Source organism: Macaca nemestrina, chromosome 4 (genome assembly GCF_043159975.1).
Source record: "Macaca nemestrina isolate mMacNem1 chromosome 4, mMacNem.hap1, whole genome shotgun sequence".
Taxonomy (NCBI): domain Eukaryota; kingdom Metazoa; phylum Chordata; class Mammalia; order Primates; family Cercopithecidae; genus Macaca; species Macaca nemestrina.
The window spans coordinates 108911607-108935305 of NC_092128.1; the positions used below are offsets into that span (position 1 = coordinate 108911607).

At 38.7% G+C, this 23699-nt stretch overlaps 1 protein-coding gene across 3 annotated transcripts in view; it reads right to left on the minus strand.

Moving 5' to 3' along the window:
• Positions 1 to 23699, minus strand: part of LOC105497766 (amphiphysin) — a 255206-nt gene that overhangs the window by 71667 nt on the left and 159840 nt on the right. For all 3 annotated transcript variants that reach the window (XM_011769103.2, XM_011769102.2, XM_071095057.1), the window contains exons 8-11: positions 15824 to 15899; positions 15120 to 15202; positions 12642 to 12780; positions 10951 to 11079 (exon numbers count right to left, since the gene is read on the minus strand). In XM_011769103.2, coding sequence (XP_011767405.2) covers positions 10951 to 11079; positions 12642 to 12780; positions 15120 to 15202; positions 15824 to 15899 — 427 coding nt within the window. The remainder of the gene's footprint in view (positions 1 to 10950; positions 11080 to 12641; positions 12781 to 15119; positions 15203 to 15823; positions 15900 to 23699) is intronic.

Sequence of the window (23699 nt, forward strand, 5' to 3'; positions counted from 1 at the left end):
AGTTGGGGGTATCTGCTATGAAAAAATCCTGAGACAAGCAATATTTTCTTCCTTTCTGCCAATGGACACAAAGATAGAGTCCCTGGCAAAGAGGGGCCCTGCTCCAAGCCCTGAATCTAAGGTGACCCTCATGTTTTTGAGCACCTTTCTTAAAGTTTCCTAAGTCTTCCTCTGGCAGAAGGGACCAGCTGCAGCTGCAGTGCCATCTGGTCAGGGCATCCTGAGCCCGTACAAGGACTGGGCTTCGGTTGCCATATCTCCTCTTTGGAGAACTCCCCAACCCTACTCCATGTGTAAGGTCAATTATATGCTTCTGGCACTCTGGGGCTCCTATTCACAAAGGCGTTGTGAGAATGAAGATGGGGCCTGTTTGCAGGAGGGTGAGTGGTGAGATGGTGAGACTGTTCTTTTTGGTCAGCTTGGCATTTCGCTTATAGAAACCCCTGAGACTGACCATCAGAATGGTGCTGATAAGCTTATTTCAAGTGACTCCAAGTTTTTATATAGAAGAGGTCCCCAGCCAAAAATATTTGCTCAGGGTCATAATCCTAAAGGGAGGGTGACCACTGGATTTAAAATCAAGTCATCAAGTTGTAATGAAAGCCAATCCAAAACACTTTTTTTTTTTTTTTTTTTGAGACAGGGTCTCGCTCTGTCACCTATGCTGGAATACAGTACTGTGATCATAGCTCACTGTAACCTCGACTTCCTGGGCTCAAGAGATCCACCTGCCTCTCAGCCTTCTGAGCAGCTGGGACTACAGACATATACCGCCATGCCCAGCTATTTTTTTTTTTTTGTACAGACAGGGTCTCACTGTGTTGCCTAGGCTGGTCCCAAACACCTGGCCTCAAGCAATCCTCCTGCCTTGGCCTCCCAAAGTGTTGAGATTACCGATGTGAGCCACCATGCCTGGCCCCAAAACATTTTCTGAGGACAAGAATTGAAAAAGAGAGAGAAATAACCTTGCACGTACACACATACGTTTGTATGTATACACATATATATACACACACACATACACATATATACATATATACACACATATATATACATATATACACATACACACATACATGATTGCTTTATTTTTTGTCTTGATCTCTTGTTAGAATCATATTTATATGGAATAGATTTGATTTCCAGGGACAAAATATCTTTTAAATCTTTATTTCTTAAAGTGTTTTACCAAATACCATTTCCTAGGAAAGCATATTTTGGGGGTGAAGGAGAGACTGTCTGAGAAATTCTGCCCTAAACAAAGTTGAATGGAGTTTTGTTACAGAACTTTTCAGAGCCTTAAACGTGCCGATGTAAACTGTGAAAAATCAAAAGGGATGTAGCCCCCAAGTCTCATGTAAACAGAGACTCCCTTTTCAAAGCATCTAATGATACTAGTTTTCCTCAAAAACATACTTTGGAAAATGCTCTTTCAAAAGAATGATGTAGGGACACAAACACACAAAGAGGGAGGGAAAGAAAAAGAGAGAGAGAGAATGGATTTCTAAGTACTTAGGAGGGAAAAATAGGAAACAATTTTTTGAATCTTTGGAAGATCCATTTTTGTAAACACAGAACCAGAAAAGTAAGATAAACCATTGGGTCATAACCATGGGGCATCTCCCTACAAGCAGATAAGGACATTTACCAAAGAAAATTCTATGCTACATTTACAGTTTGGGCCATTAGAGGGCTCTCCAGACCTAATGGATTTCTGTCTTCAATCCCAGGACACATTCAGGAGAGAATCATCACCGTGATGGTGCTTGATGGAGGAGACATACAAATCCATCCGAGACTGGGTACATTTCAGTCACTACACTTTGAGCTTCTGGGCAGGATTAACACAAATGCTTTTCTTCCCCCATTAAGGGCATGATAAAAATAGCAAGCTGCGGACATAAATCAATCTTCTAAATGTAAATGACTCGTTTAAAAAATTAATATTAAAATAAATGTAGACGGATCATCCTATATTGTTATATGTGTCAGAGAAAACCTTTTCAGGTACGTCTAAGCTGTCTAGTTTTCAATGCTCTACTTCCTTGCAGTTAGCATCTCGTTTTTTCCAGGTATTGTTATTTATTCTCTTTTATCTATTTATCTGTAGATTGTCAAACACATTATTGTCTGGATGATACAGTTCATTTCACTTATAATATGCAGCTCGACCTACAATCTGATCAACACATCTAATGTTATAAGCACACATGTGTATGTGTATGTGTCCAACCGCCCTAAATATGGAAGACTTTGAGTCACACTAGTTTTGAAGGGAGCAGTTACGAATGGTCAATCATAGCACACACTTGACTCAGCTGGGTATTTCCCTGGAAGAAATCTGTTAATTCACTGTGGTGCTTTGTTAATGGTCACTGACTTGTGCCATGTGGAATCCTGACAGCTTAAAACAGTGGCTCCCAGAGTGTGGTGCCAACACCAGCAGCATCAGCAGCATTTTCCTAGGAAATGCAGATTCCTGACCTCATCCCAGACCTGCCAAATCAGAAACTGCTGGATGGGCTGAAGTAACACAAAATGGCTATTTATATCTACAGAGGAACGAGCCACTTAAGAAATTGCCAAGATGCTTCAGGAAGAGAGAGCATCTGTATATTTTTAATTAAAGCCAGATTATGTCACTCAATAAACCAGAAAGCAGACAGAAATATAAATCCCTGTTTCACTCCCTCTTTTGATATCTTAACCTGAGACAAATGGTCATTTAGTCCATGGAAACACTCCAAGTCATACTCTGTGGTCCAGCTGCTAGAGCCATGTTGCTTTTCAGATTTAGAAAAATGGCAGAAACTCCTTTCTGACTCCTCCTCTGATTAAAAGAAAACAATATAAACAAGGCTGTTTCCCCCAAAATGCACTCCTATAATGTCTCTCATGCTTAGTTATTCCAGAATTGCCTGGAAGATTGAAGGATGTGACACACAGCCAGTGAGATATAGGAGGTATTGATGGAGAGACGCTGAAAGCTCCCAAATTCCTTTCCCAGCAGCCTTGGGGTTATGCATAAAGCACTAGCAAAGCCTAGGCAAGCGGACCCGGGAATAGTGTCCTCGCAGGAACTGCAGATGGAACATGCTTCTATTTGGAAAGGCACTTCCTCTCACCCAGTTCTTGACTTTTCCCATCACTCTCACTCAACAGTATCAGCAAAAGTTAATGCTCTTTTAAGTACTTAAGGGACTCTCCTGGCATCTGTAATTTTCAAAAGTGCTTTGATTCTTTTTCCCCACACCATCAAGTGTCCTGACCTATGAGCCAGCACATTACAAATAAAAAGAAAAAACATTGAAAAAGAAAGAACACTTCTGAACCTCATCTTTACTTCACGATGAGTCTGCATGTCATGTTGTCTCTACTTCAGTTGACTTATCTACCAAATGGGGATGTCCTCAGCTAAGCACACAAGGCTTCTAGGTGACCAAAGTCTCTATTTGTGATGGAACTGACAGGATGCTCTTGGAGGGTCCAGGTCAAAGCAACTGAGTAAGGGTATTGTTGCCTTAAAACACTCCCGGTTCGAAAATTCAAGTAGAGAACAAAGAGAATGAAGCTGGGCAGTAGCAAATGCAAAGGGACTGTACAATTTTGGAAATTAGAATTGCTCAAGTTTGTCCCAGGGCAACTGGCAGATGCTGGGTAAGATCCTTTGGTGCTAAGACAACTGTCCCTGGTGGCATCTCTGTATCCACAGACATACAATCTGGCCATGCACTGATAAACACCATTTCCCCTTCTCAAAGGAGCTGCTAAATCACATCTCAAGCCCCAGTTAATTTTATCAAACTCAGCATCTTATGCATACAACACAAGAAACAAAACAATAGCTCAAAGCATTTTGCCTATTGATAAGTGTGCTTGAAAAGGATGAAAAATCATGATTTGCCACTGCATTGTGTCTGAGTTTTTATTTTCTGAGGTCCCTATTATTATCAATACACCATCTCTGCCATTATCAGTAGGATGTGATTATAATTGGGATATTATGCATATTGTAGTTATTGATGTGCTCAGTAATTATAGTACTGCATTAGTACCTCTTGTAAAATGTAAATATTATTCCAGACCCTGAGAACACTGAGAGGAAATAGTATCACCATGACTTCTGTATGGTCTTTTACTTGTAGAAAAAAGAAATGGTTCCAGTGACATTAGAGGCAGCTCCGGAAGTCATGATAATTCTCGAGTCAATTAAAAACAAAAATAAAAACACAGCCACTAGCAGGAACAGGCCTGGAAGTAGCTACGTGAACCCAGGTATCTTCAAAATCAGTAGGAACATTGACTTTCATTTGCCAATTCATGTCAATAATATGCCCTTGTTGAAGGACAAAAGACTTAAAATTATTCACCTCTTTCAATTTCATTTCCTATTCTCTACTAAGAATCAATATAAAGGCAATAATAGAAGACATAAACATGAAATAACATATAAAAAGATGTTTACTGAAGTGCTGGTGGAGCAACAAAAAAGTTGAAAGCAACCTGCGGCCAGTAATCAGGGGTTGGTACAACCAACTGATAGAATACTATGGGTGAATATGTTTTTGCAAAGATAATATTATGACATGAAAATATGCTCAATAAAATTAAGTAGAAAGGTCAGAGATACATGATAGTACAATCTCAATTTTATAGTGCAAAATTGATATATACTCAGTGATTTGGGAAGACTAAAAGAAGACAGACCAACGTGTACTAGTGGTCATGTCAGAGTGGTATGATTGAAGTGATTATTAAAGTGATTATTAAAATTCTTTTTTTTTTTTCTGAGATGCAGTTTTGCTCTTGTGTCCAGGTTGGAGTACAATGGCACAATCTCAGCTCACTGCAACCTCTGCCTCCCGGGTTCAAGCGATTCTCCTGCCTCAGCCTCTCGAGTGGCTGGGATTACAGGCATGCACTACCACGCTAACTTTTGTATTTTTAGTAGAGATGGGGTTTCTCCATGTTGGTCAGGCTTGTCTTGAACTCTCAACCTCAGGTGGTCTGCCTGCCTTGGCCTCCCAAAGTGCTGGGATTACAATTGTGAGCCACCGTGCCTGGACTAAAATTCTTTATTCTGGGAGACTGGCTCAAGATGACTGACTGAAGAAAACTAGTACATGCCTCTTCCACAGAGCAGAAGCAAAATAGCAAGTAGATATTCACACTGTGAATAGATCACCTAAGAGAGAACACTGGGACTCAACAGAGAAGTGATGGGAAGCACTGAAAGCAAGCAAGGAGAGGACAGCAAGGCTTTCCTCAGCTGGGATCCAGGAGAAGCTCCCAGACGTGAGGAAAGGAAAAGTGAGAATCCCCAGGACTCCACATACCCACCACCATCTTTTACAATCCTAGCTATGGGAGAACCCCTCAACTGATGTGGGCTTCAAGATTTACATGGGTAGCTGCCCAGGGACCACACAGAGACATTGTTCCAGAGAGAGAACTCACAAGGAGCTCCATAGGCAACCATGTCCTGAGTGGCTGCAGCTTGTAGGTATTCTGAGCTAAGCCCCCAAAGGACTGCATTCTGCTCTGGGGCAGATACTGCTGCTGCCATGGCCAGGCCAAGAAGGGAGAGGGGAGGCCTCGTACTTTCATGTACTGCTAGGAGAAATCCTATGCACCTCTGAGGGCTGCTGTGGAACCAAAAAATGAGAAAACTGCACTCCCCACAGACCTGCAGGTACCTGCCTACTACACCACCTTAGAGTGGCCCCACCCTCCCCAGTGGCAGTGGGTGCCATTCTGAGATCCTAGCTTCCAAAGGTCTGCATCCCTCCCTGGGGCCAAGTCTGATGCTACTGCTGCCACCACTGGGCCAAAGAGGGAGAGGGGAAGCCAGGTACTTTCAGACACTTTGTGGACAAATCCCACTGCTGCTGCTGCAGGCTGAAGTAGGACCAAGGCACGAAGAAACTACTTGTCCCACAGCTACCTCCCTACACTGATCCCACCATGAGAGGCTTTGACCTCCCTATTAGCAGATCCACAGGGCGGTGTGGTGCCTCCTACACCTGAACATTTTGTCAGCAGGCTGGAAACCATCCTACCTAGCCTGTCACAACCAGTGTCAACGCAGCTTGACCGTAGGACAAGCTACTGAATCAATCTTGTCACCCCAGTACTTCAGCATCCTGTTCAGGGTCCCAGAAATCTCCCAGCCCAGTCTACCACTGTTGGCACCTGAATATTCCTCCTGGGTCTGAGATTGGGCCAGCCCAACCTGCCAAAGCTACCACAGGTGGCACCCATCAGAATGCACCACCAGCAGGCCAAGGGACTGGCACACCCAACCTGTCACAGCTACCACCAACACCAGAGTGGACCACTTGGGTTCCCGTGGGTTATTCCACCACCACCACTGACATCACCCACATCACATTAGCTGCCCAGGGATTTGAGAACCCAACCACACACTCATCCCACTGCTGCCACTACCAATATCTGAGCAAGCCACCTGGAGCCCAAGAATCAGCCTGTCTGGACTCACTAACGCTGGAGCTAATGTAACCCACACTGGGGCCAAGCACAAGCATGCTCAGCCTACCACTGCCACCACAGGGGCCCAAAGACTGGTCAACCTGGCATCCTTGTCCTCAGCAAAACTTTACTCTGGCCCCCCGCTAGCAAATGCACCCTAAGTCATTGAGGAAATTATAAGTACAACTGACACTATTTATAGCCAAATAAATCATACAAAGATCACACTACTACATGTGGCCAAAATCAAAGCCAAAATATCCGACCCAACCAACAACATATATACATCTTCAGAGAAAAGCCCTCCCCTACGAAAACCAATTTCAAAGAATTGGAAGAAGCAACCAGATTGGAAATTGAAAATTGGAAGTTATACCAGATGCACAGATAACAACACAATGAAACAGAAACATAAAATGGCAAGGAAATATGACACTTCCAAAGAAACAAGACAAAGAATTCAAAATACTGCTTTTAAAGAAGCTCAGTGAGATACAAGAAAATTTTGAAAAACAAAGAAATCAGAAAAACATTTTAGCATATGAATGAAAAATTTACCAAAGAGATATTTTTTAAAAGAAACAAATAGAAATTCTGGAACTGAAGAATTTATTGACTGAAATACAAAATACATTTGAAAGCTTCAACCAGAGACTAGATAAAACAGAAGAAAGCACCTCAGAACGTGAAGACAGGTCTTTGAAATACTCCAGTGAGACAAAAATCAATAAAAAAGAATGGACAAAGCCTTCCTGACATTTGGGACAATATAATACAATGAAATATTTGAATTATTGGTGTACTTGAGGGCCAAGAGAGAACAAATGGGCCAGAAAATCTATTTAATGAAGTATTAGATTGAAAACATCCCAAGTCTAGCAAGAGACCTAGCCATCCAGATATAGGAAGCCCAAATATCTTTAAACAGATATAATGCAAAAAGGTCTTCTCAATGCTATATTACAGTCAAACTATGTACTAAGGCAAAAATAAAAGAGAGAATACTAAGAATGGCAAGAGAAAAGCATCTATTTATTTAGTCAGTTTATCTTTTAATTTAATCTGTTTTCTCTCAAGGCTATTACTAATATGTGAGGTTTTGTGACTGTCATAATGTTAATCGCTTTCTGGTCATTTTGTGTTTGTGCATATACATGTCACATCTATATGTCATACAATGACATACATGTCACCAGGGTTTGGTAGTATACGGCAGTAGTACCACTTGAGTCATTTCTCTTCCTTGTTTGTGTGTTTGGTCTCACAAAAGGATTGCGGAGGGATGGAGGGAGGTGGGCAAAGGTAAAATACTACCTACTGGGGACTATGTTCACTATCTGGGTGTTGAGATCATTAGAAGCTCAAACCTCAGCATCACACAATGTCTCCATGTTACAAAACTCCACATGTATCTCCTGAATCTATAATAAAATAAAAATAAAGAAGTCTCCCAACAAACAGAAGCCTAGAACTAGTTGAATTCACAGCCCAACTCTATCAATATCAATCCTCCTAAAACTATTCCAAAAAACTGAAGAGGAAAGAACTCTCCCTAACTCATTCTACAAGGCCAGCACTATCTTAATACCAAAACCAAACAGAAGCACAACAACAAAAAGAAAACTATAGGCAAATATTCATGATAAACATAAATGCAAAAATCCTTAACAAAATACTAGCAAACGAAATCCAACAGCACATCAAACAGATGACATACCATGACCAAGTGGGATTTATACCAGGGATATTAGGATAGTTCAACTTATGCAAAACAATAAACCTAATACATCACATCAAGAGAATTAAGCACAAATCTACATGATTATCTCAATAGATGGAGAAAAAGTATTTGATAATATTCAACACTGCTTCATAATGAAAACTCTCAATCAACTAGGAAATAAAAAGAACTGACCTCAAAATAACAAAGGCCATATACGACAAAAGCACAGGTAGCATCATAGTGAATGGGGGAAAAGCTGAAAGCCATTCTTCTATGAACAAGATAAGGATGCCCACTTTCACCTCTCCCATTCAATATAGCACTGAAAGTCCTAGCCAGAGCAATCAGGCAAGATAAAGAAATAAAAGGCATTCAAATTGGATAAGAAGAAGCCAAACTATTCCTCTTTGCTGACAGTATGACCTTATAGCTAGAAAAAACAAAAGAATCCACCAAAAAAACCTCCTGAATTTGATAAATAAGTTCAGTAAAGTTGCAGGATATAAAAAAAATCAACATACAAAAATTGGTAGCATTTCTGTACACCAATAAAGAGCTAGAAGAGAAAGAAATCAATATGGCAAGATCATTTACAAGAGCTACAACAAAATAAAATACCTAGGAACAAATTTAGCCAAGGAAGTGAAAGGTCTGTGTAAGAAAAACTACAAAATACTGATGAAAGAAAATCAAAAGGACAAGGATCAGAAAAATTACTATTGTAAAAATAATGATAATGCCCAAAGCAATCTACAGGTACAATGCAATGCCTACCAAAATACCAACAACATTTTCAGCAGAATTAGAAAAAAAATCATAAAATTTGTATGAAACCAAAAAAAGAGCCAAAATAGCTAAAGCAATTCTGAGCTAAAAGAACAAAGCTGGAGGCGTCACATTACCTGACTTCTAAATATATTACAAGTCTACAGTAACCCAAACAGCATAACATCAGTATAAAAATAGACACGTAGACCAATGGAACAAAATACAGAGTCCACTAATAAATTCACATTTTGACAGCCAACTGATTTTCAATAAAGGTATCAAGAACATATACTGGGGAAAGGACACCTTCTTCAATAAACAGTGCTGGAAAAATTGGATATCCATATGCAGAAAAATGAAACTGGATCCCTGTCTCTCCTGATATATAAAAATCAACTCAAGATGAATTAAAGGCTTAAATATAAGACCCAAAACTATAAAACAACTAGAAAAGGACATAGGGAAACACCTCAAGACATAAGTTTAAGGAAGACTGCATGGGTAAGACCTCAAAAGCACAGATAACTATAATAATAATAGAAAAAAGAGGTTATATTAAACTAAATGGCATCTGCACACAAAGGAAACAATAAATAGGGTGAAGAGACAACCTGTTGAATGGGAGAAAATATTTACAGACTATTCATTCAACAAGGGAATAATATTCTGAAGGTACAAGGAACTCAACTCAATAATTAAAAAAAACAAATAATCCCATGAAAAAGTGGGCTAAGGACACAAATAGACACTTCTCAAAAGAAAACATACAAATGGCCAACAGGTATACAAAAACGTGCTTAACATCACTATCAAGGAAATCTAAATCAAAACCAAATTGAGATGTCATCGTACCTCAGTTAGAATGGCTATTCCTAAAAGAACAAAACATAACAGATGCTGGCAAGGATGTGGAGAAAAAGGAACTCTTATACAATGTTGGTGGGAATAGAATTGGTACAACTACTACAGAAAACAGTAGGGAGATTCCTCAAAAAAACTAAAAATAGAGCTACCATAAGATCCATCAATCCCATTATTGGGTATTTATCCCAAAGAAAAGAAATGTGTATATGAAAGGAATACCTGCACTTGCATGGTTATCACAGCACTATTGATAACAGTAAAGATAGAGAATCAACCTAAGCATCCACTGATGGACAAATGGATATAGAAAGTGTGGTATATAAACACAATGGAATACTATTGAACCCAAAAAGAAAGAAATAATATTGTTTGCAATAATATGGATGGAACTGGAGGTCATTATGTTAAGTGAAATAAGACAGGCACAGAAAAGACAGATGCCACATATACTAATATATGGGAGCTTAGGAACAATCGATCTCACGGAGATAGAGGATAGAATAATAGATACCAGAGGCTGAGAAGGATGTGTGGGTGGAAGGAGGAGATAAAGAGAGGTTGATTAGTGGATGCAAACGTACAGTTAGATTGAACAAATAAGACCCAATATTCAATAGCAGATTAGGGTGACTATAGTCAGCAACAATGTACTATGTATTTCAAAGTAGCTAGAAGAGATGACTTGAAATGTTACTAATGCATAGAAATGATAAATACTCAAGGTGATGGATACCCCAAATACACTAACTTGATCATTCCACATCCTATGCATGTAACAAATACATGTGTCCCATAAATAAGTAAAATATTTGGTATCAATACAAAAATTTTTTAAAATAAAATAAATTCTTCATTTTATACTTTTCATATTTTTTCAATTTTCTGTAAGTATATACTACCCTTAATTAAAAAAAAGATAATTTTCAAATACTGTACATCTCCCATTTAGAATGCTTCAGACTAATCAAGTAATGAAAACAATCCTGAATGACAATTAAAATTATATTGTTGGTTCTGGCAGGTGCCACTTTCTTTAGGGCTAGCCCCTGAGAGTCCTTCCACCATGGGACTTTCATGGATATCCCAGCCCTGAACCAGGCACTTACCTGGGAAGGTGTCGTCACACTGATTTCTGGAACAAAGTTGTCCTCAAAGAAACTGATGATGTTCTCCTGCCGCAGTTCCTTTGTCGGGGTGACTTTAGGTAGAGGTGGGACAGGAGGCCCTTTCCTTGTCTAGGAAGCATTAAATACAAACATTAATCCAGCCAAAGACGATGTGTCAGACATGAAGGCAGGTTACATGAACAGAGCCACGTGGACAGATTGAGCTCTGATCGAAACTTATATCTGCATATAGCAGCAAGCCTATCTGATTCAGGTAAAGAATGCTGTCTACTTGGGAGGCTCTCTGAGCCCTGATAAGCCATGGTTCAGGGGAAAAACAAAACTGAGGCTATAAGAGTCCATTCATCTCAACTCAAGTACAATACACAGAACTGCAGGGCCAGGTACATATACTTTTAAGGTTAAACTAGGACAATACCCTCTTCTGAACTAAACTGAAAATAATTTCTCACTTCAGAAATAAATTAAAATTTCAAAACTAAAGCAGCTTTTCATTTGAATTGGTGAGACCAGCGGTAGGCAGCTTACATTTCACTTTCCATTCATGGATTTCGAAAAGTAGAAAACTTTAAAGGTCTGTTTAATACATGTATCTTCCCAAGACCTTCCTTAGTTCAACTACATATAGATGGTCCTCGACTTACAATGGTTCAATCTATGATTTTTTTTTGGATTTCAGGAAAGTGTGAAAGCAATAGGCATTCAGCAGAAAGTGTGAAGATACTCTCTCATGAGGCTGGGCAGTGGCAGTGAACCACACTTCTGTTAGCCCTGTGATCACGAGGGTAAATGATTGCCATTATGTCCTACAGTGTACTATAATCAGTAAATTACACAAGGTATTCAGCACGGTTATAAAATAGGCTTTGTGTTAGATAACTTTGTCTAACTGTAGACTAATGTTAAGTGTTCTTGGCACGTTTGAGGTAGGCTGGGCTAAGCCATGATGCTCAATAGGTTAGGTGTATTTAATGCATTTTGTCTTGCAATATTTTCTACTTATGATGGGTTTATCAGGACACAACCCCTTTGTAATGCAAGCAGCGTCTGTACAAGAAAGCTTGAACTGGACTAGAGACTTTAAGTTTTTCCACAGAAATTCTCATTTTCACCCAACATAGGGAGAATAAAGGTGGCAGTTCTGCTCTACAGTTACCATTGCCCAGCCCTTACTGTTTCTTTTCAATTACTTGTTCAATACAGTTTTAGTAATTGGCTACTCGTGTGCAAATGTGTGCACCAAAAATGTCCAGAGGTACCAAAAATGTGAAATGACATATAAACATAACTGCTTTTCTTGGCAGAACTTGCTAACTCTAAATCATTAGGAGAGGGAAGGTTTCATGCAGAGGAAGGATTTAAATGGAGTATTGAAAGAAAATAGTTTTGTAACAAGAGATGGGAGAAGAGAGAGCACGCTAGCCCGAGCATGCAGAGAACATGGTAAGAAATCCCAAAAGACTTGAATATAGGGCATGTGAGGACATATCAAGTCAAATAAGAAGAGCAGGTGGATACCTTCACGACAATCACAATGCCTAAAGCCTCACATCTCAGTCTCCCTAACTGGAAATTTCTCTTAAAGCCCTAGCACCGTGGGATTATCGTAGATGGGGCCACCTTCACCTTATCATGAGCTCCATCCCCGAATATATTTGACCTCTTCCTACCTGTGAAGGCGACCGAGGCCGTGCTGGTGCGGGAGATGCAGGTGCTAATGTATGATTTGGACTTGCTGTTGGGCTCGGGAGTGGTGAAGGCTCCTCAGGTGGTGATGGCGTCTTTGCAATGCGGAGAGGACCCGAATCACTAGAGGAACACAAGAGATTAGGCAAGGGGCCTTCCAAAGAACAGTATTCATCTGATCAGGGACTATTCCATCTCAGAGAAATCCTGAAGCCTTACAGGTACTGTCTGTTCTCCTGCTCTCCACTTCCAGGTTAATTCTGGTTAATCGCAACAGTGATGGTGATAACTGGTACCATTTATTTGCACTACACAGGCCTCATTCATATATTATCTCTTGTCTTCACAGTAGCCACGCTTTAATGTCCCCACTTTACAAGTAGTAAAGTGGGGCATATAGAGTTTAAAAATAAAAACCCTAAAATCACCCAGCAATTTAGTGACTCTGAATTCAGGTCTTAGCAATGCAAGCCCTCTGTTCTTTCAAACAAGCTCTGCAAGAATCAGGTCCAAACATAAGCTGAATTGATTTTACTAGTTTCACTTTCTATTTACAAGAGAATCTTGTCATGTCACAATCTATTAAAAAAACTACGCTGAAAATTGTAACATATTAAAAGGCAGCCTTAAGATAGTGTTAGTAAGGATTCTGTAGAAGTGCTTTCTAATAACATTTGGAAATAAACTCACTAATTATTTCTCTTTCTAGACCTTATAAATAACTACTCAACTCAGGCATCTTGAAATGTGCAACAAAATCAGATAAGATTCAGTTTCGTTTACTAAGAACCCATCATGTTCCCGGCATGTGGCCAGACGCTCAGGAACAGCCCAAATGTGATGACTAAGAAGCACTTGGGACACATCCTACTCTCTAAGAATTCCTAAAGTCTACAGCTCAAAGAAACAGAGTCTGTACCCCAAAATAAAAGAGCATGTACACAGCAGCATGGTCTACATATTCTAAGGGCTGAGGGAACTGGGTCCTTTAGCGAGAACACAGACACGCCGCATGATTGGGGTCGTATGTCAGCAATCATGGCCTCAGACGGAAACATAGCCCCAATCTAAGCTTAATAGAGATGCCACTGAGCTCACTCACCACCTCATTCTGCAGAGGAATGTCGAAAAAAATGAAAGGAACATTCATTAAGTGGTCATGGCCCCGCTTTTTCTTCACTGTATCTGATTTGGCAACATTAAAATTTTCAGATGAATTTGTCCCTTTCATTTCCAGGTAAGGGACCAACCCTTAATTTTCTCATGCACTTCATTTTTAAAACACTCAAATTTCCTTCTGATATTCCTATTCCAATCCTTCCTTTGTGCCTAATACTGAAATAACCATACTAAAAGCAGTAACTCTGCCTCTCCTATGTATTCGTTCAGGCAATATCTTTCCCTTAGAAAGAGAAGATATACTACAGCTCACATAGTATAGAAACCATAGCAGAACGTATAAGTAGGGCTAATCCAAAGAGCAGGGAATAAGAACATCAACAACCTCTAGAGGGATCCAAACATTAATATATGTAGAAGTTGGTTCATGTGTATGACTATGTGTGTTTTCATAAATGTATGAAAATAAGTGTTTGTATTAAAATGACAAATATAGAATGTCAGGACTGTATATTACCTTGGGAACCATGTAGTTCAATAGTATCTTTTTTTTCTCTATTGAATTAAAAAACTGAGACCTTCAACCAAAGAGGTTTTGAACTTACTCAAGGAAGGCAAAGCAAGTTAACTGCAAAATCAGAAACCGAAAGCTGGGTCTTCTGACTCCCAGCTCAGTAGCCTGCATTCTCTGAGTACATAAAGTCTGCAAAGAACGGAATAAAGAGGTTTCCAGAATCACCGGAGAAAGCTGGTGTGCAGCCGAATGCCGGCAAGGTAGACAGTTCACCTACGGATCGCTGGGGCTCCGGGGTATTTGACTGGCATACTCATAATGCAACGTGCAATAAAACAAAAACAGTACAGTGTTCACCAGATCAAGAGTTGGGAGGTAAGAGGAAGATGAGATCTTACCTACTTCCTCTTTCCTTTCCCAAAATGGATTCATAAAAGATGTCATCATCAATGATAAGAATCAGGACAAACTGTCATAAACTTTAGGAATTCCTTTCTTCTCCAGAGAAAATATTAAGTGCATAACAAATTATATATTACAACAAGCATATACATAATCTATTAAAATTTCACACTGTTGCTATCAGGCCTCATGGAAAGCAGAGAGAGGCAGAGAGGCAGAGAGTCAAGGCTGTTATGACAAGAAGAAGAATCCTAGTTGGGTCACTGAAAGCCAGAAGTAAATGTAAAAGCCCTGAAATAAAATTAGTGTCGTGAAAAGGCTCCCATGAGACTTTTGTAGGATAAATAAAACAGTATAGGCTGGCCCAGAGATTGCAGAAATTTTAACGAGCAGTACATTATGGGAGCTCCAATGAGCAGGGGCCTACCTGGGCGCTCCTTGGATGGTGAAGGCCTTGTCGGCATGCTGGTCACCCAGTTTCGTCATTACTTCATACAGTTTGTGGCAAAGCTAAGGGGACAGAGGCCACTTGTCTATTAGTCACATGTCATCCTAGTGCCAATTCAGGCTATTCTCCCCAAGAAAGAAATTGCTTATTGAGAAATTATAAATTTTATTATAGTTTGGATAGCCTCAGGATAACTGAAATTCTGTATATGGTTCAAATTTAAAATCTATGTCAAAACTGAAACAAACGAAACACAAGTAAACAAAAAAATACGTATTTATTAATCAGAGGACAGAGCAGAAAACAAAAGCTTATTGTTTACATTGACTCCACCCTTTTGAACAACAACAACAAAAATCAATCAACAACAGAGTTGTTGATTACCTAAATATTCTGAGACCAATTTTTCATCAGCCTAAAATACCATTGGGAATTCCAACTTTACAAACTGCCTGGTAAAAGAAACAACACTGTAAAACTGTGGCAAAATCTTCAAAAGATACAAAGAACTATGTGATCACTATGAAAACCTGTAGAAATGTTACCAAGGGTAATAACGCACTACTAAAAGAAACATACAAAAGAGTGAATTCTTTGGATAATTCTATCCCATTTCATTTGCTTCCAAAATAAACCTTCCTTTACTTTAGATTCCACATGCAAAAATAATCACCATGACTCACCACCGCAATTTCCTTATGAAACTTGGCTTCAAGGCTGGAGACGTTTTTGAAAGTATTAACATAAAATCCAACTCGTCTGCCATGTGGAAATACAAAGAGGAAAGAAGAGAGAGGGAAAGACCAGTCAGCAAAAATAATTTTAATAGCAACGAAATGTATGAAAACTCAGGTTTCTTTTACACCATGTTGAATAACTTTGGATTAAATAAAATACTGAACCCAAAGCAAGCCCAACATTTCCTCGTCTGTTAATGAACGAAACCAAATATCTTTTGGCATAGAGCATGACCTCTCCTAAAATTCAGTTACTGCCTTAAGACAGTGATTCTCAAACCTTAGTGTGCATGAGAACCATCTGAAGGGTGTGTTTCTGATCCCGTAGGTCTGAGCATGGAGACTGAGAATCTGTATTTCTGGTGAGTTTCTAGATGACAACTGATGCTGCTGATTCAGAGACAATGCTTATGGAACCACCGCCCTGAGAACTTATTTATATTTTAGATAATGTTTCTTGCTTTCGAGATTTGAGAAGTTCATTATTAATTTTTATAAACTATAAATGGTCTAGTTATTATTATGTGTTTGGACTCTGAAATTGGTTTCATAGAGGGAAATAAAAAACACATAAATTAATTCTAATTGTTCATTAAAAATTAGAGCATGTCATCACTGAGTAAATGAAAACATAAGCTGCCCATTCATAATAGCAACGAGATTAACTTCTTCTATGGCTTATCTTTACTTACATCCCTAACATATTTGACTTAATCTTAATTTTCTATACTTACAGTGATCATGTGACCCTGATTTCATATGTTTTTCTTTTAATTGATTTTAAAAGATCATATACTTATTCATAAATACATGAACATATATATATTCATATGCATACAAATACACATGCATATAGACATCTATTCATTAATAAAGAAAATCCTCCACAGTGTATTTGGGAAATGGTAAGCCCCCAGGAGGATCAGATCAGAGCCTGGGAGAGGAGAGCCTAGTGAGGAAGCAGATGGTTCACTGGGGCAGAGGTCCTTGCCAGACCATGAAGCACAACATTTATTGGCAGGCAGTGGGCAACCCCTAGAAGTGTTTGAGATAGGGCAAAGGAGAAGACTTGCACCTGTATTTGAGGAAGCTAATTAAGGCAGCAGTTTGACAGGCAAGGAGAGACCCTACAGGCTACCTGTACATTATGCAGAGGGACCCCACTCTCAGAGTTTGCAGAGAAGTCTTCTGGGGCACTTTGAGTGGCAACTCATGACTCCTTCTCCAGGGCCCCAATCAACTGAGACAGTAATTCTTAACACCTTTCTTCCTTCAATTACTCAACAAAGGACCTATCCAACTCTGGGTACATGCATAGTGGTAGGTGAACATGTCTCTAGGAACGTACAAGCCAGTTAGAGAAGCACCCAGAGGGGTTGCTTGATGAATATATGCTCCATTTATATTTACAATGGAAATATATGTGTGTGTGTGTGTGTGTGTGTGTGTGTGTGTGTGTGTGTGTGTAAGAGAAAAAAGCAGATTTTATATATATTTGAAACAAGCAGATTATAAAACCACATGGGAATGTTAAGTTACAACAAGAAGGCATACATGATTAAATATCACAAGTGAGTGGATATGGGCAGAAACAGAGAAACTGAGAGGAGAGGAGAGAAATGGGCCCTGTGATAGCTGCAAACACCTGCTTAAGAGGATAAACTTGGGCTGCAGAAAGAAGGGTCCAATTTAAACAGAAGGTGGATACAGATGGAAGAGGTGTGTAAGTTGAACTTCATTGGGGAGTATTATTTTATTTTTATTAATTTTTTCTATGGTAAACAAAACCCTAATGAATATCTATGATTAAGGTTTAGTACACAGCTTATTCATTTCCTTAGGACAGATTTCTTGAAGGTATTTGCTGGTAAAAGGAGTGAACCAAATAAGCACTGATGTTCACTGTCAAATTGCTCAACTGCTCCCAGCAGACTGGGCCACTTATAGTCCCAATTACCTTACATATGTGGTAATTGAACATTACTTTACATACGGCCTTTATAAATATAACAGCCAAAAGTTGGCATCTCACTGACTTTTAGGTTTTTATTTCTTTAATTCAAGTTAACACTTTTGTTCATTTATTTACTGTTCATTTGTATTCCTTCTTTTGTGAATCACCTACTCAATTTTTTTTTGTTATTTCTTAGTATTGTTTTTCTTATCAATATGTAATGGCACTTCTATTAAACATATTTAACTTTGGATGCATTAGGCAAAAACAAAAAAGAAGTCCCATTCTTCTATATTTCAATTTTGTTTTCTGATATACAGCATATCTTAAGTTGTCAAATCAATTATTATCCTGAGAAAATGGTGTAGTATCAGAAATATCTTATTTAGAATAACTAAACATCTACGCTTTTCTAATATTTTGTTTTTTAATTTAGAAATTAAATTAACTAGCATGTATTTAATTAGGATAAAGTGTCCAACATTTTTGATACAACTGATAGTGATTTTCTCCAATTTATGAAGTCAGAGATCCTGCAAAGAGGGGAATGCGTTTAACTAGTTCACTATTACAGCCCCAGCACCTAGTACACAGGAGGCATGAATAAATGAATAAACTCCATAAATGAATAAGCCAGTGAATGAAGAAACTTGGCACTCATTCTACTACAAGAGCACATTCTGATGTGACCCTAGCTTGTAAAAACCTAATGTAACCAGCAGTAGAATATACAGACACAAAGTACCAGAATACCAGGCTCTTGATTCTGATACTATCTGCTTAAAAGTTTAATTTGGCAAGTTCTTTATAAACAAGGGACTCTGAGACATCACCATTTCCCCAAATGTGGCATCCTCAGGACCCTTCTGATTATCTGTCAAAACCAACTTAATTTCTTTATTAAGATGTTTCTTTGTTCTCAGAAATAAAGGAGTTGAGCTTATCAGAGTTGAGCTTATCACAGCTACAGTTTGCAGGCCTGAGCACTCTCCCCTCTGCAATGCCCTAAGGAAATCTGTCTCCCTGGAGGGGAGTGTCAGTGCTTCCCCCCAGACCCTCTTGCAGTGGAGGAGGCATCCCCTGCTGTCCCTCACTTACCATGGAGATAGAGTACGAGCAAGAGTTTTTTCCTAGCTCTCTTCTGATCCTCTAAGCTCACTCCATTCTGGGATTAATGGCACTCATATTCAGCCTCTTCAAAGCCTAATATCAACCTCTCAGCAACACTCCTCAACCCCAACCACAATCCACAATGGCATACCTCATGGTTTCCCCTCTCTCCCTCACCAAATCCTAACACTAACACTGTAGATCTCGACAACCATATGACTATCCAGCCAAAACATGAGCCCTCTAACTAGTGACCCCAGCATCCTATTTATACACATTCTGCATTGGCCTCTGACATCTTGGATCTTGCCATGACCCACAACTATTTCACCTCTGACATGGGGCAGATCAGTGGCCCACCCACTAACCTACTTTCCTGGGCCATGAGCTCCCTCATTCATTCATTTCCATTCCACCTGCTTTTTTCAAAACCTCTGTGAGATCAATGCGCTTTTCTTCCAGGCCATTACCCTTGATCAGGTTGAATATCCTGCTTTATCAAGCTTGGGCCCTGTGGTGTACCCCTCAACACTCTCTGGCCAGTCCTATCAATATCCTTCCTCCTTGTCCTGATCCCCTGTTTGCCCCACATATCCTCAGTCCTAAATTATTCCACCTCTCCCACAGCTATGCCATCTTCTCAAAATGACAAAAGTTGTTTTTAGAAAGCTTCCCTTGCCCTCTAATTTCCCTATACCAGCTGCCACAATTCCTCAGGCCCATCATAGTTAGAATCCTCAAAATAACAGACACCATCACCTGTTGCTGCTTTCTCTTCTCCAACGGAGTCTCCAATGCCTATAATCAAGCTTCCGATCCCAACATCTACTGAAACCCCTCTGGACGTTTACCGAAGGTGATGCCTCTTTAGTCCTCATCTGCTTGACCCCTCTATTGTAAATGATAGTCCTGGCACTCCTCATTTTTAAAATTCTCTCCATTCTTGCCTTTTTGAGATATCCCTCTGTCATGGCTCCTTTTACATCTCTGATTAATTTTTGGAAGGCTTTTCCACAGTTTCCTCTTCTTTTGCACATTCCATAAAATATTGGTGCTCTCAAAGGTTCTGCTTTGATCCTCATCTTGCCATTTGATCTATCTGATCATCTAATTCATCAACTCTCATGGCATCATTACCACCCATATGGTAATGACTCCCAAACCTTTCTTCAAGCTTTAGACTTAGCTTAAAGACATAACTTTTTGAATTTCCTAACGATTCTTCAACTCAACATATATAAGCCAGATTCAATCTTGCCAAAATTTCCTTTTCTTTATATATTGTCTATCTCTTTGAGAGATGACTTCCCTAAACATCCAAACTACAGTCTGAGTTACCCCATCTCATGTCACTCTCTACTAAATTATCCTTTTTTTTAAAAAAATGTTTCTGCATTGAACTTATTGCCTGATAAATTTTTCATTTCTTTTAAAGGTAACTGCCTTTCCCTGTCCTTCAATACAAGCTCCAAGCAAACAAAAAGTTTCAGTACAGAATCTTTAGAATTTAACAGAGTTCTTCACACACAGTAGGTGGTCAATAAATATTTGTTGAATGAATGATAAATGTATCTGATCCCTGTCTTTCTCCTGCTTCATCAATCACCACAAGCCCCTCCCAAACACTATCACTCTGACTTTGAGTTACATCAGACCAATTAAAGTTCCATGAACCCAGATATCTGCTTCAACACACAGGCCTTTATTCATGCTCTATGTCAGTCTGGCATATCCTTTTCACTAAATGGTGGCTTTACTTATTTTACAAGATTTACCTCAAGAATTCTCTTGAGTCCTTCCTTCTTTCCATCTCTCTCTATATAATCTATAAGCTCCTTTAAAACCTGCAATCATATTCTAGTATTTTCTTTTTTTAAAATTGAACTTGCATCCCCCTCTAAGCAGTAGTTCATTTCTCCTTCATGAACTACTAATTTCTGGAGATCAGTTTAAATCCAAAATTTTGAAAGTTTTCTACACGTGGCAGTAATGGAGGAATAGAGAAACAAAAAAGATATAAGGCACACAAAGCAATTAGCAAAACAGTAGACAGAAAGCCTACATTATTGGTAATTATATAAAGGCAAATGGACTGAGCACAGCAATCAAAAGGCAGAGGCTGGCAGAATGGATAAAACACACACATATGTGCACACACAAATGATCCAACTAAATACTGCCCACAAGAGACATGCTTTAGAGTCAAGACAGGTAGAAAGTTTAAAAATGGAAAAAAGAATATTCCATGAAGAGTAATGAAAAGAGAGCTTGAATGGCTATACCAATATCAGACAAAATAGTCAAAATTATTAGAGACAAAGGACAGTTTGTAAAGATAAAACAGTCAATCCATCAAGAAGATATACCAGTTATAAACATATACACACCTAACAACAGAACCCTAAAATACATTAAGCAAAAGCTGACAGAAATGAAGACAGAAATAAGCCCAATAATGGTGGGAGACTTCAACAAGGCAGAAGATAGTAAGGAAATAGAAAACTTGAACAACATATAGTCGACCTGAACCTAACAGGCATATATAGAATATTCCACTCAACATTCTGAAGGATTATGAATAGTTTCATGCATTAATAACTAATAGGTAATATGTTTATTACTCCATGCCCAGTAATATGCATTTCCTCAAAGGAGGCAAAGAAGATACAAAATACTAATTTCAATTTCAAGGTTGAGTAATATGGCTTGTTAAAGAACATATGTATTTATGGAATAACTTGAAAAATTATGACTGAATGCAATCTCATTTTAGATTAAGAGGCCCTAGATAAAAGCAGCAGGATTTACAGGAAAACAAAACAAAACACCAAAGTGTTTTTAAATGCTACCTTTAGGATTTACAAGCTTAACAATCTTAGGCAAGGTATTTAATGAATATGATCTTTAGCTTCTCATCTGTGAAATGGAGAGATCTGTAATTGTAATGATTAGAGGTTATGTATGTAAAGTATGTAAAATGACACCTAGCAAATACAAAGTATTACAAAAAATGATCTTTTGTACACAGCACAAACAATGCACACAACTATTATGGTTGAGTAATCTGGATTTCATCAAGAAATATGCTATATAGAAAGGAAGGCTTAAGTCAGGTTTTGATCAAAAGGCAGGATCTGGATTGAAAAACTGGTTTTGACTGATGTTATTTCCTAAGTGCCAGAGTGAGACATTAGATTGATTTCAAAAGCATTGAAACATTTATACTGTGTATGACCAGAAAAAGGGAAAGGCTTCTTTCCAAAATTATCCCTCAGATATTCCCTTTGTTTTTAAGTTCCTACAAAGTCTTTCATGCTACAAGACACTCCAACAATTACTTTACTTTGAATAACCAAATACAATTTAGGAAGGGCACAAAAGACTGAAATAACATCAATGCTAGTATTGGATGTAGTAGAGCTCATTAGAAAAATCTTAGTTATATACCCAATCCATAATAAGGCAAATAATAAATATCTGTCTCTTGAAAATTCTGGCAATTTCCCCAAAGTTTCATAATTGGCACTGGCAATTTCCCACGGTATTATCTCATAATTGAAAGCCTTGAACACTGTGGTATCCAAGTCTTTTTGAAGATCAGTTTAAAAAGCAATCAGGCAATTACATTAGAAATCATAAAAAATTCCTTTACAGGAGAAATAAAAAGAATAACTGTCTTAATTGTATGTAAATGGCAACTTATGTTTGGAAGTAAATATCTGTTGCAGATGAAGATAAGCTCTGGAGAACTACTAGTTGAGGTGATGAGTATCTTAAGCGAGGACAAAAACACTGATGCTAAAGATATATGTAAAGACTTTGAATAAAAGTATTCCATGAAATGTTAAAGCAAAAAAGTAGTATCTGTATTTTTTTTAAAGCCATAGCAGCATATAATTTTTGATTTTAAATAAATGCGAATAACTAAATAAATTCAAATCATAAATAGATATTTGTTTTATCTCTATCCCTGAAAGTTGTATACATTCAGGTTGTTTAAATCCTCCCTGGGGGAGAGAAGAGGTCTTCTTTAGGCACATACAGTGAGGTCCTAAGCAGGCCACAGAGATGTCAAGGTGGAGCTTCTGAAAGAAAAGGTGTACAGGAAGAGGTCAAAGAAAGAAATGTAAAGGCAAGACTACTATCATAATCCACAACAGGATGAGGGTTAGGGTGTGGACAGTGGGACTAGAGAAAGGGAGAGCGATCCAGAAGCCCACACCAAAAAATGATGGATTGTTTATTTTGATGGCTCTTTCGTTTCCTGTAGGTAACAATTCCAAAGCTTTGAGGCTTGGGAGCCCAGAAATAATGGCACACACACACAAAAAGAAAGAAATGCAGATGTAGAGGGAATGAGTAAATTCAGATGAACAATGACATAATTTCGCATGTTGGACTTTGGGTGATGGCTGGACATTGAGGTAGAAACCAGCCAAAATTTCATCCAGATATTTCAGTAGTTCAGCGAGAAACACTGAGTACCTTTTATTGGCAAAAATTAAAAACACTAGAGATGAACTCAAAAATGGGCGAACTCTAGTATAGACCCTCAAAATGCTTACAATTTTGGCGGGTAAATAGAAGCTCTAGAATTTGTATATAAGAAGGCTTTCGAGGCACACCCATCTAGTTGGAAGTTAGAAATAGAGGACCTGATTTAAAATAACGTGGCATTATTTTAAGTACAATTCTGGCTAATTTGGGGTAGGAGCATGAGGATACTGACAGAGATTGAGGATCATAAGGTACTATTTC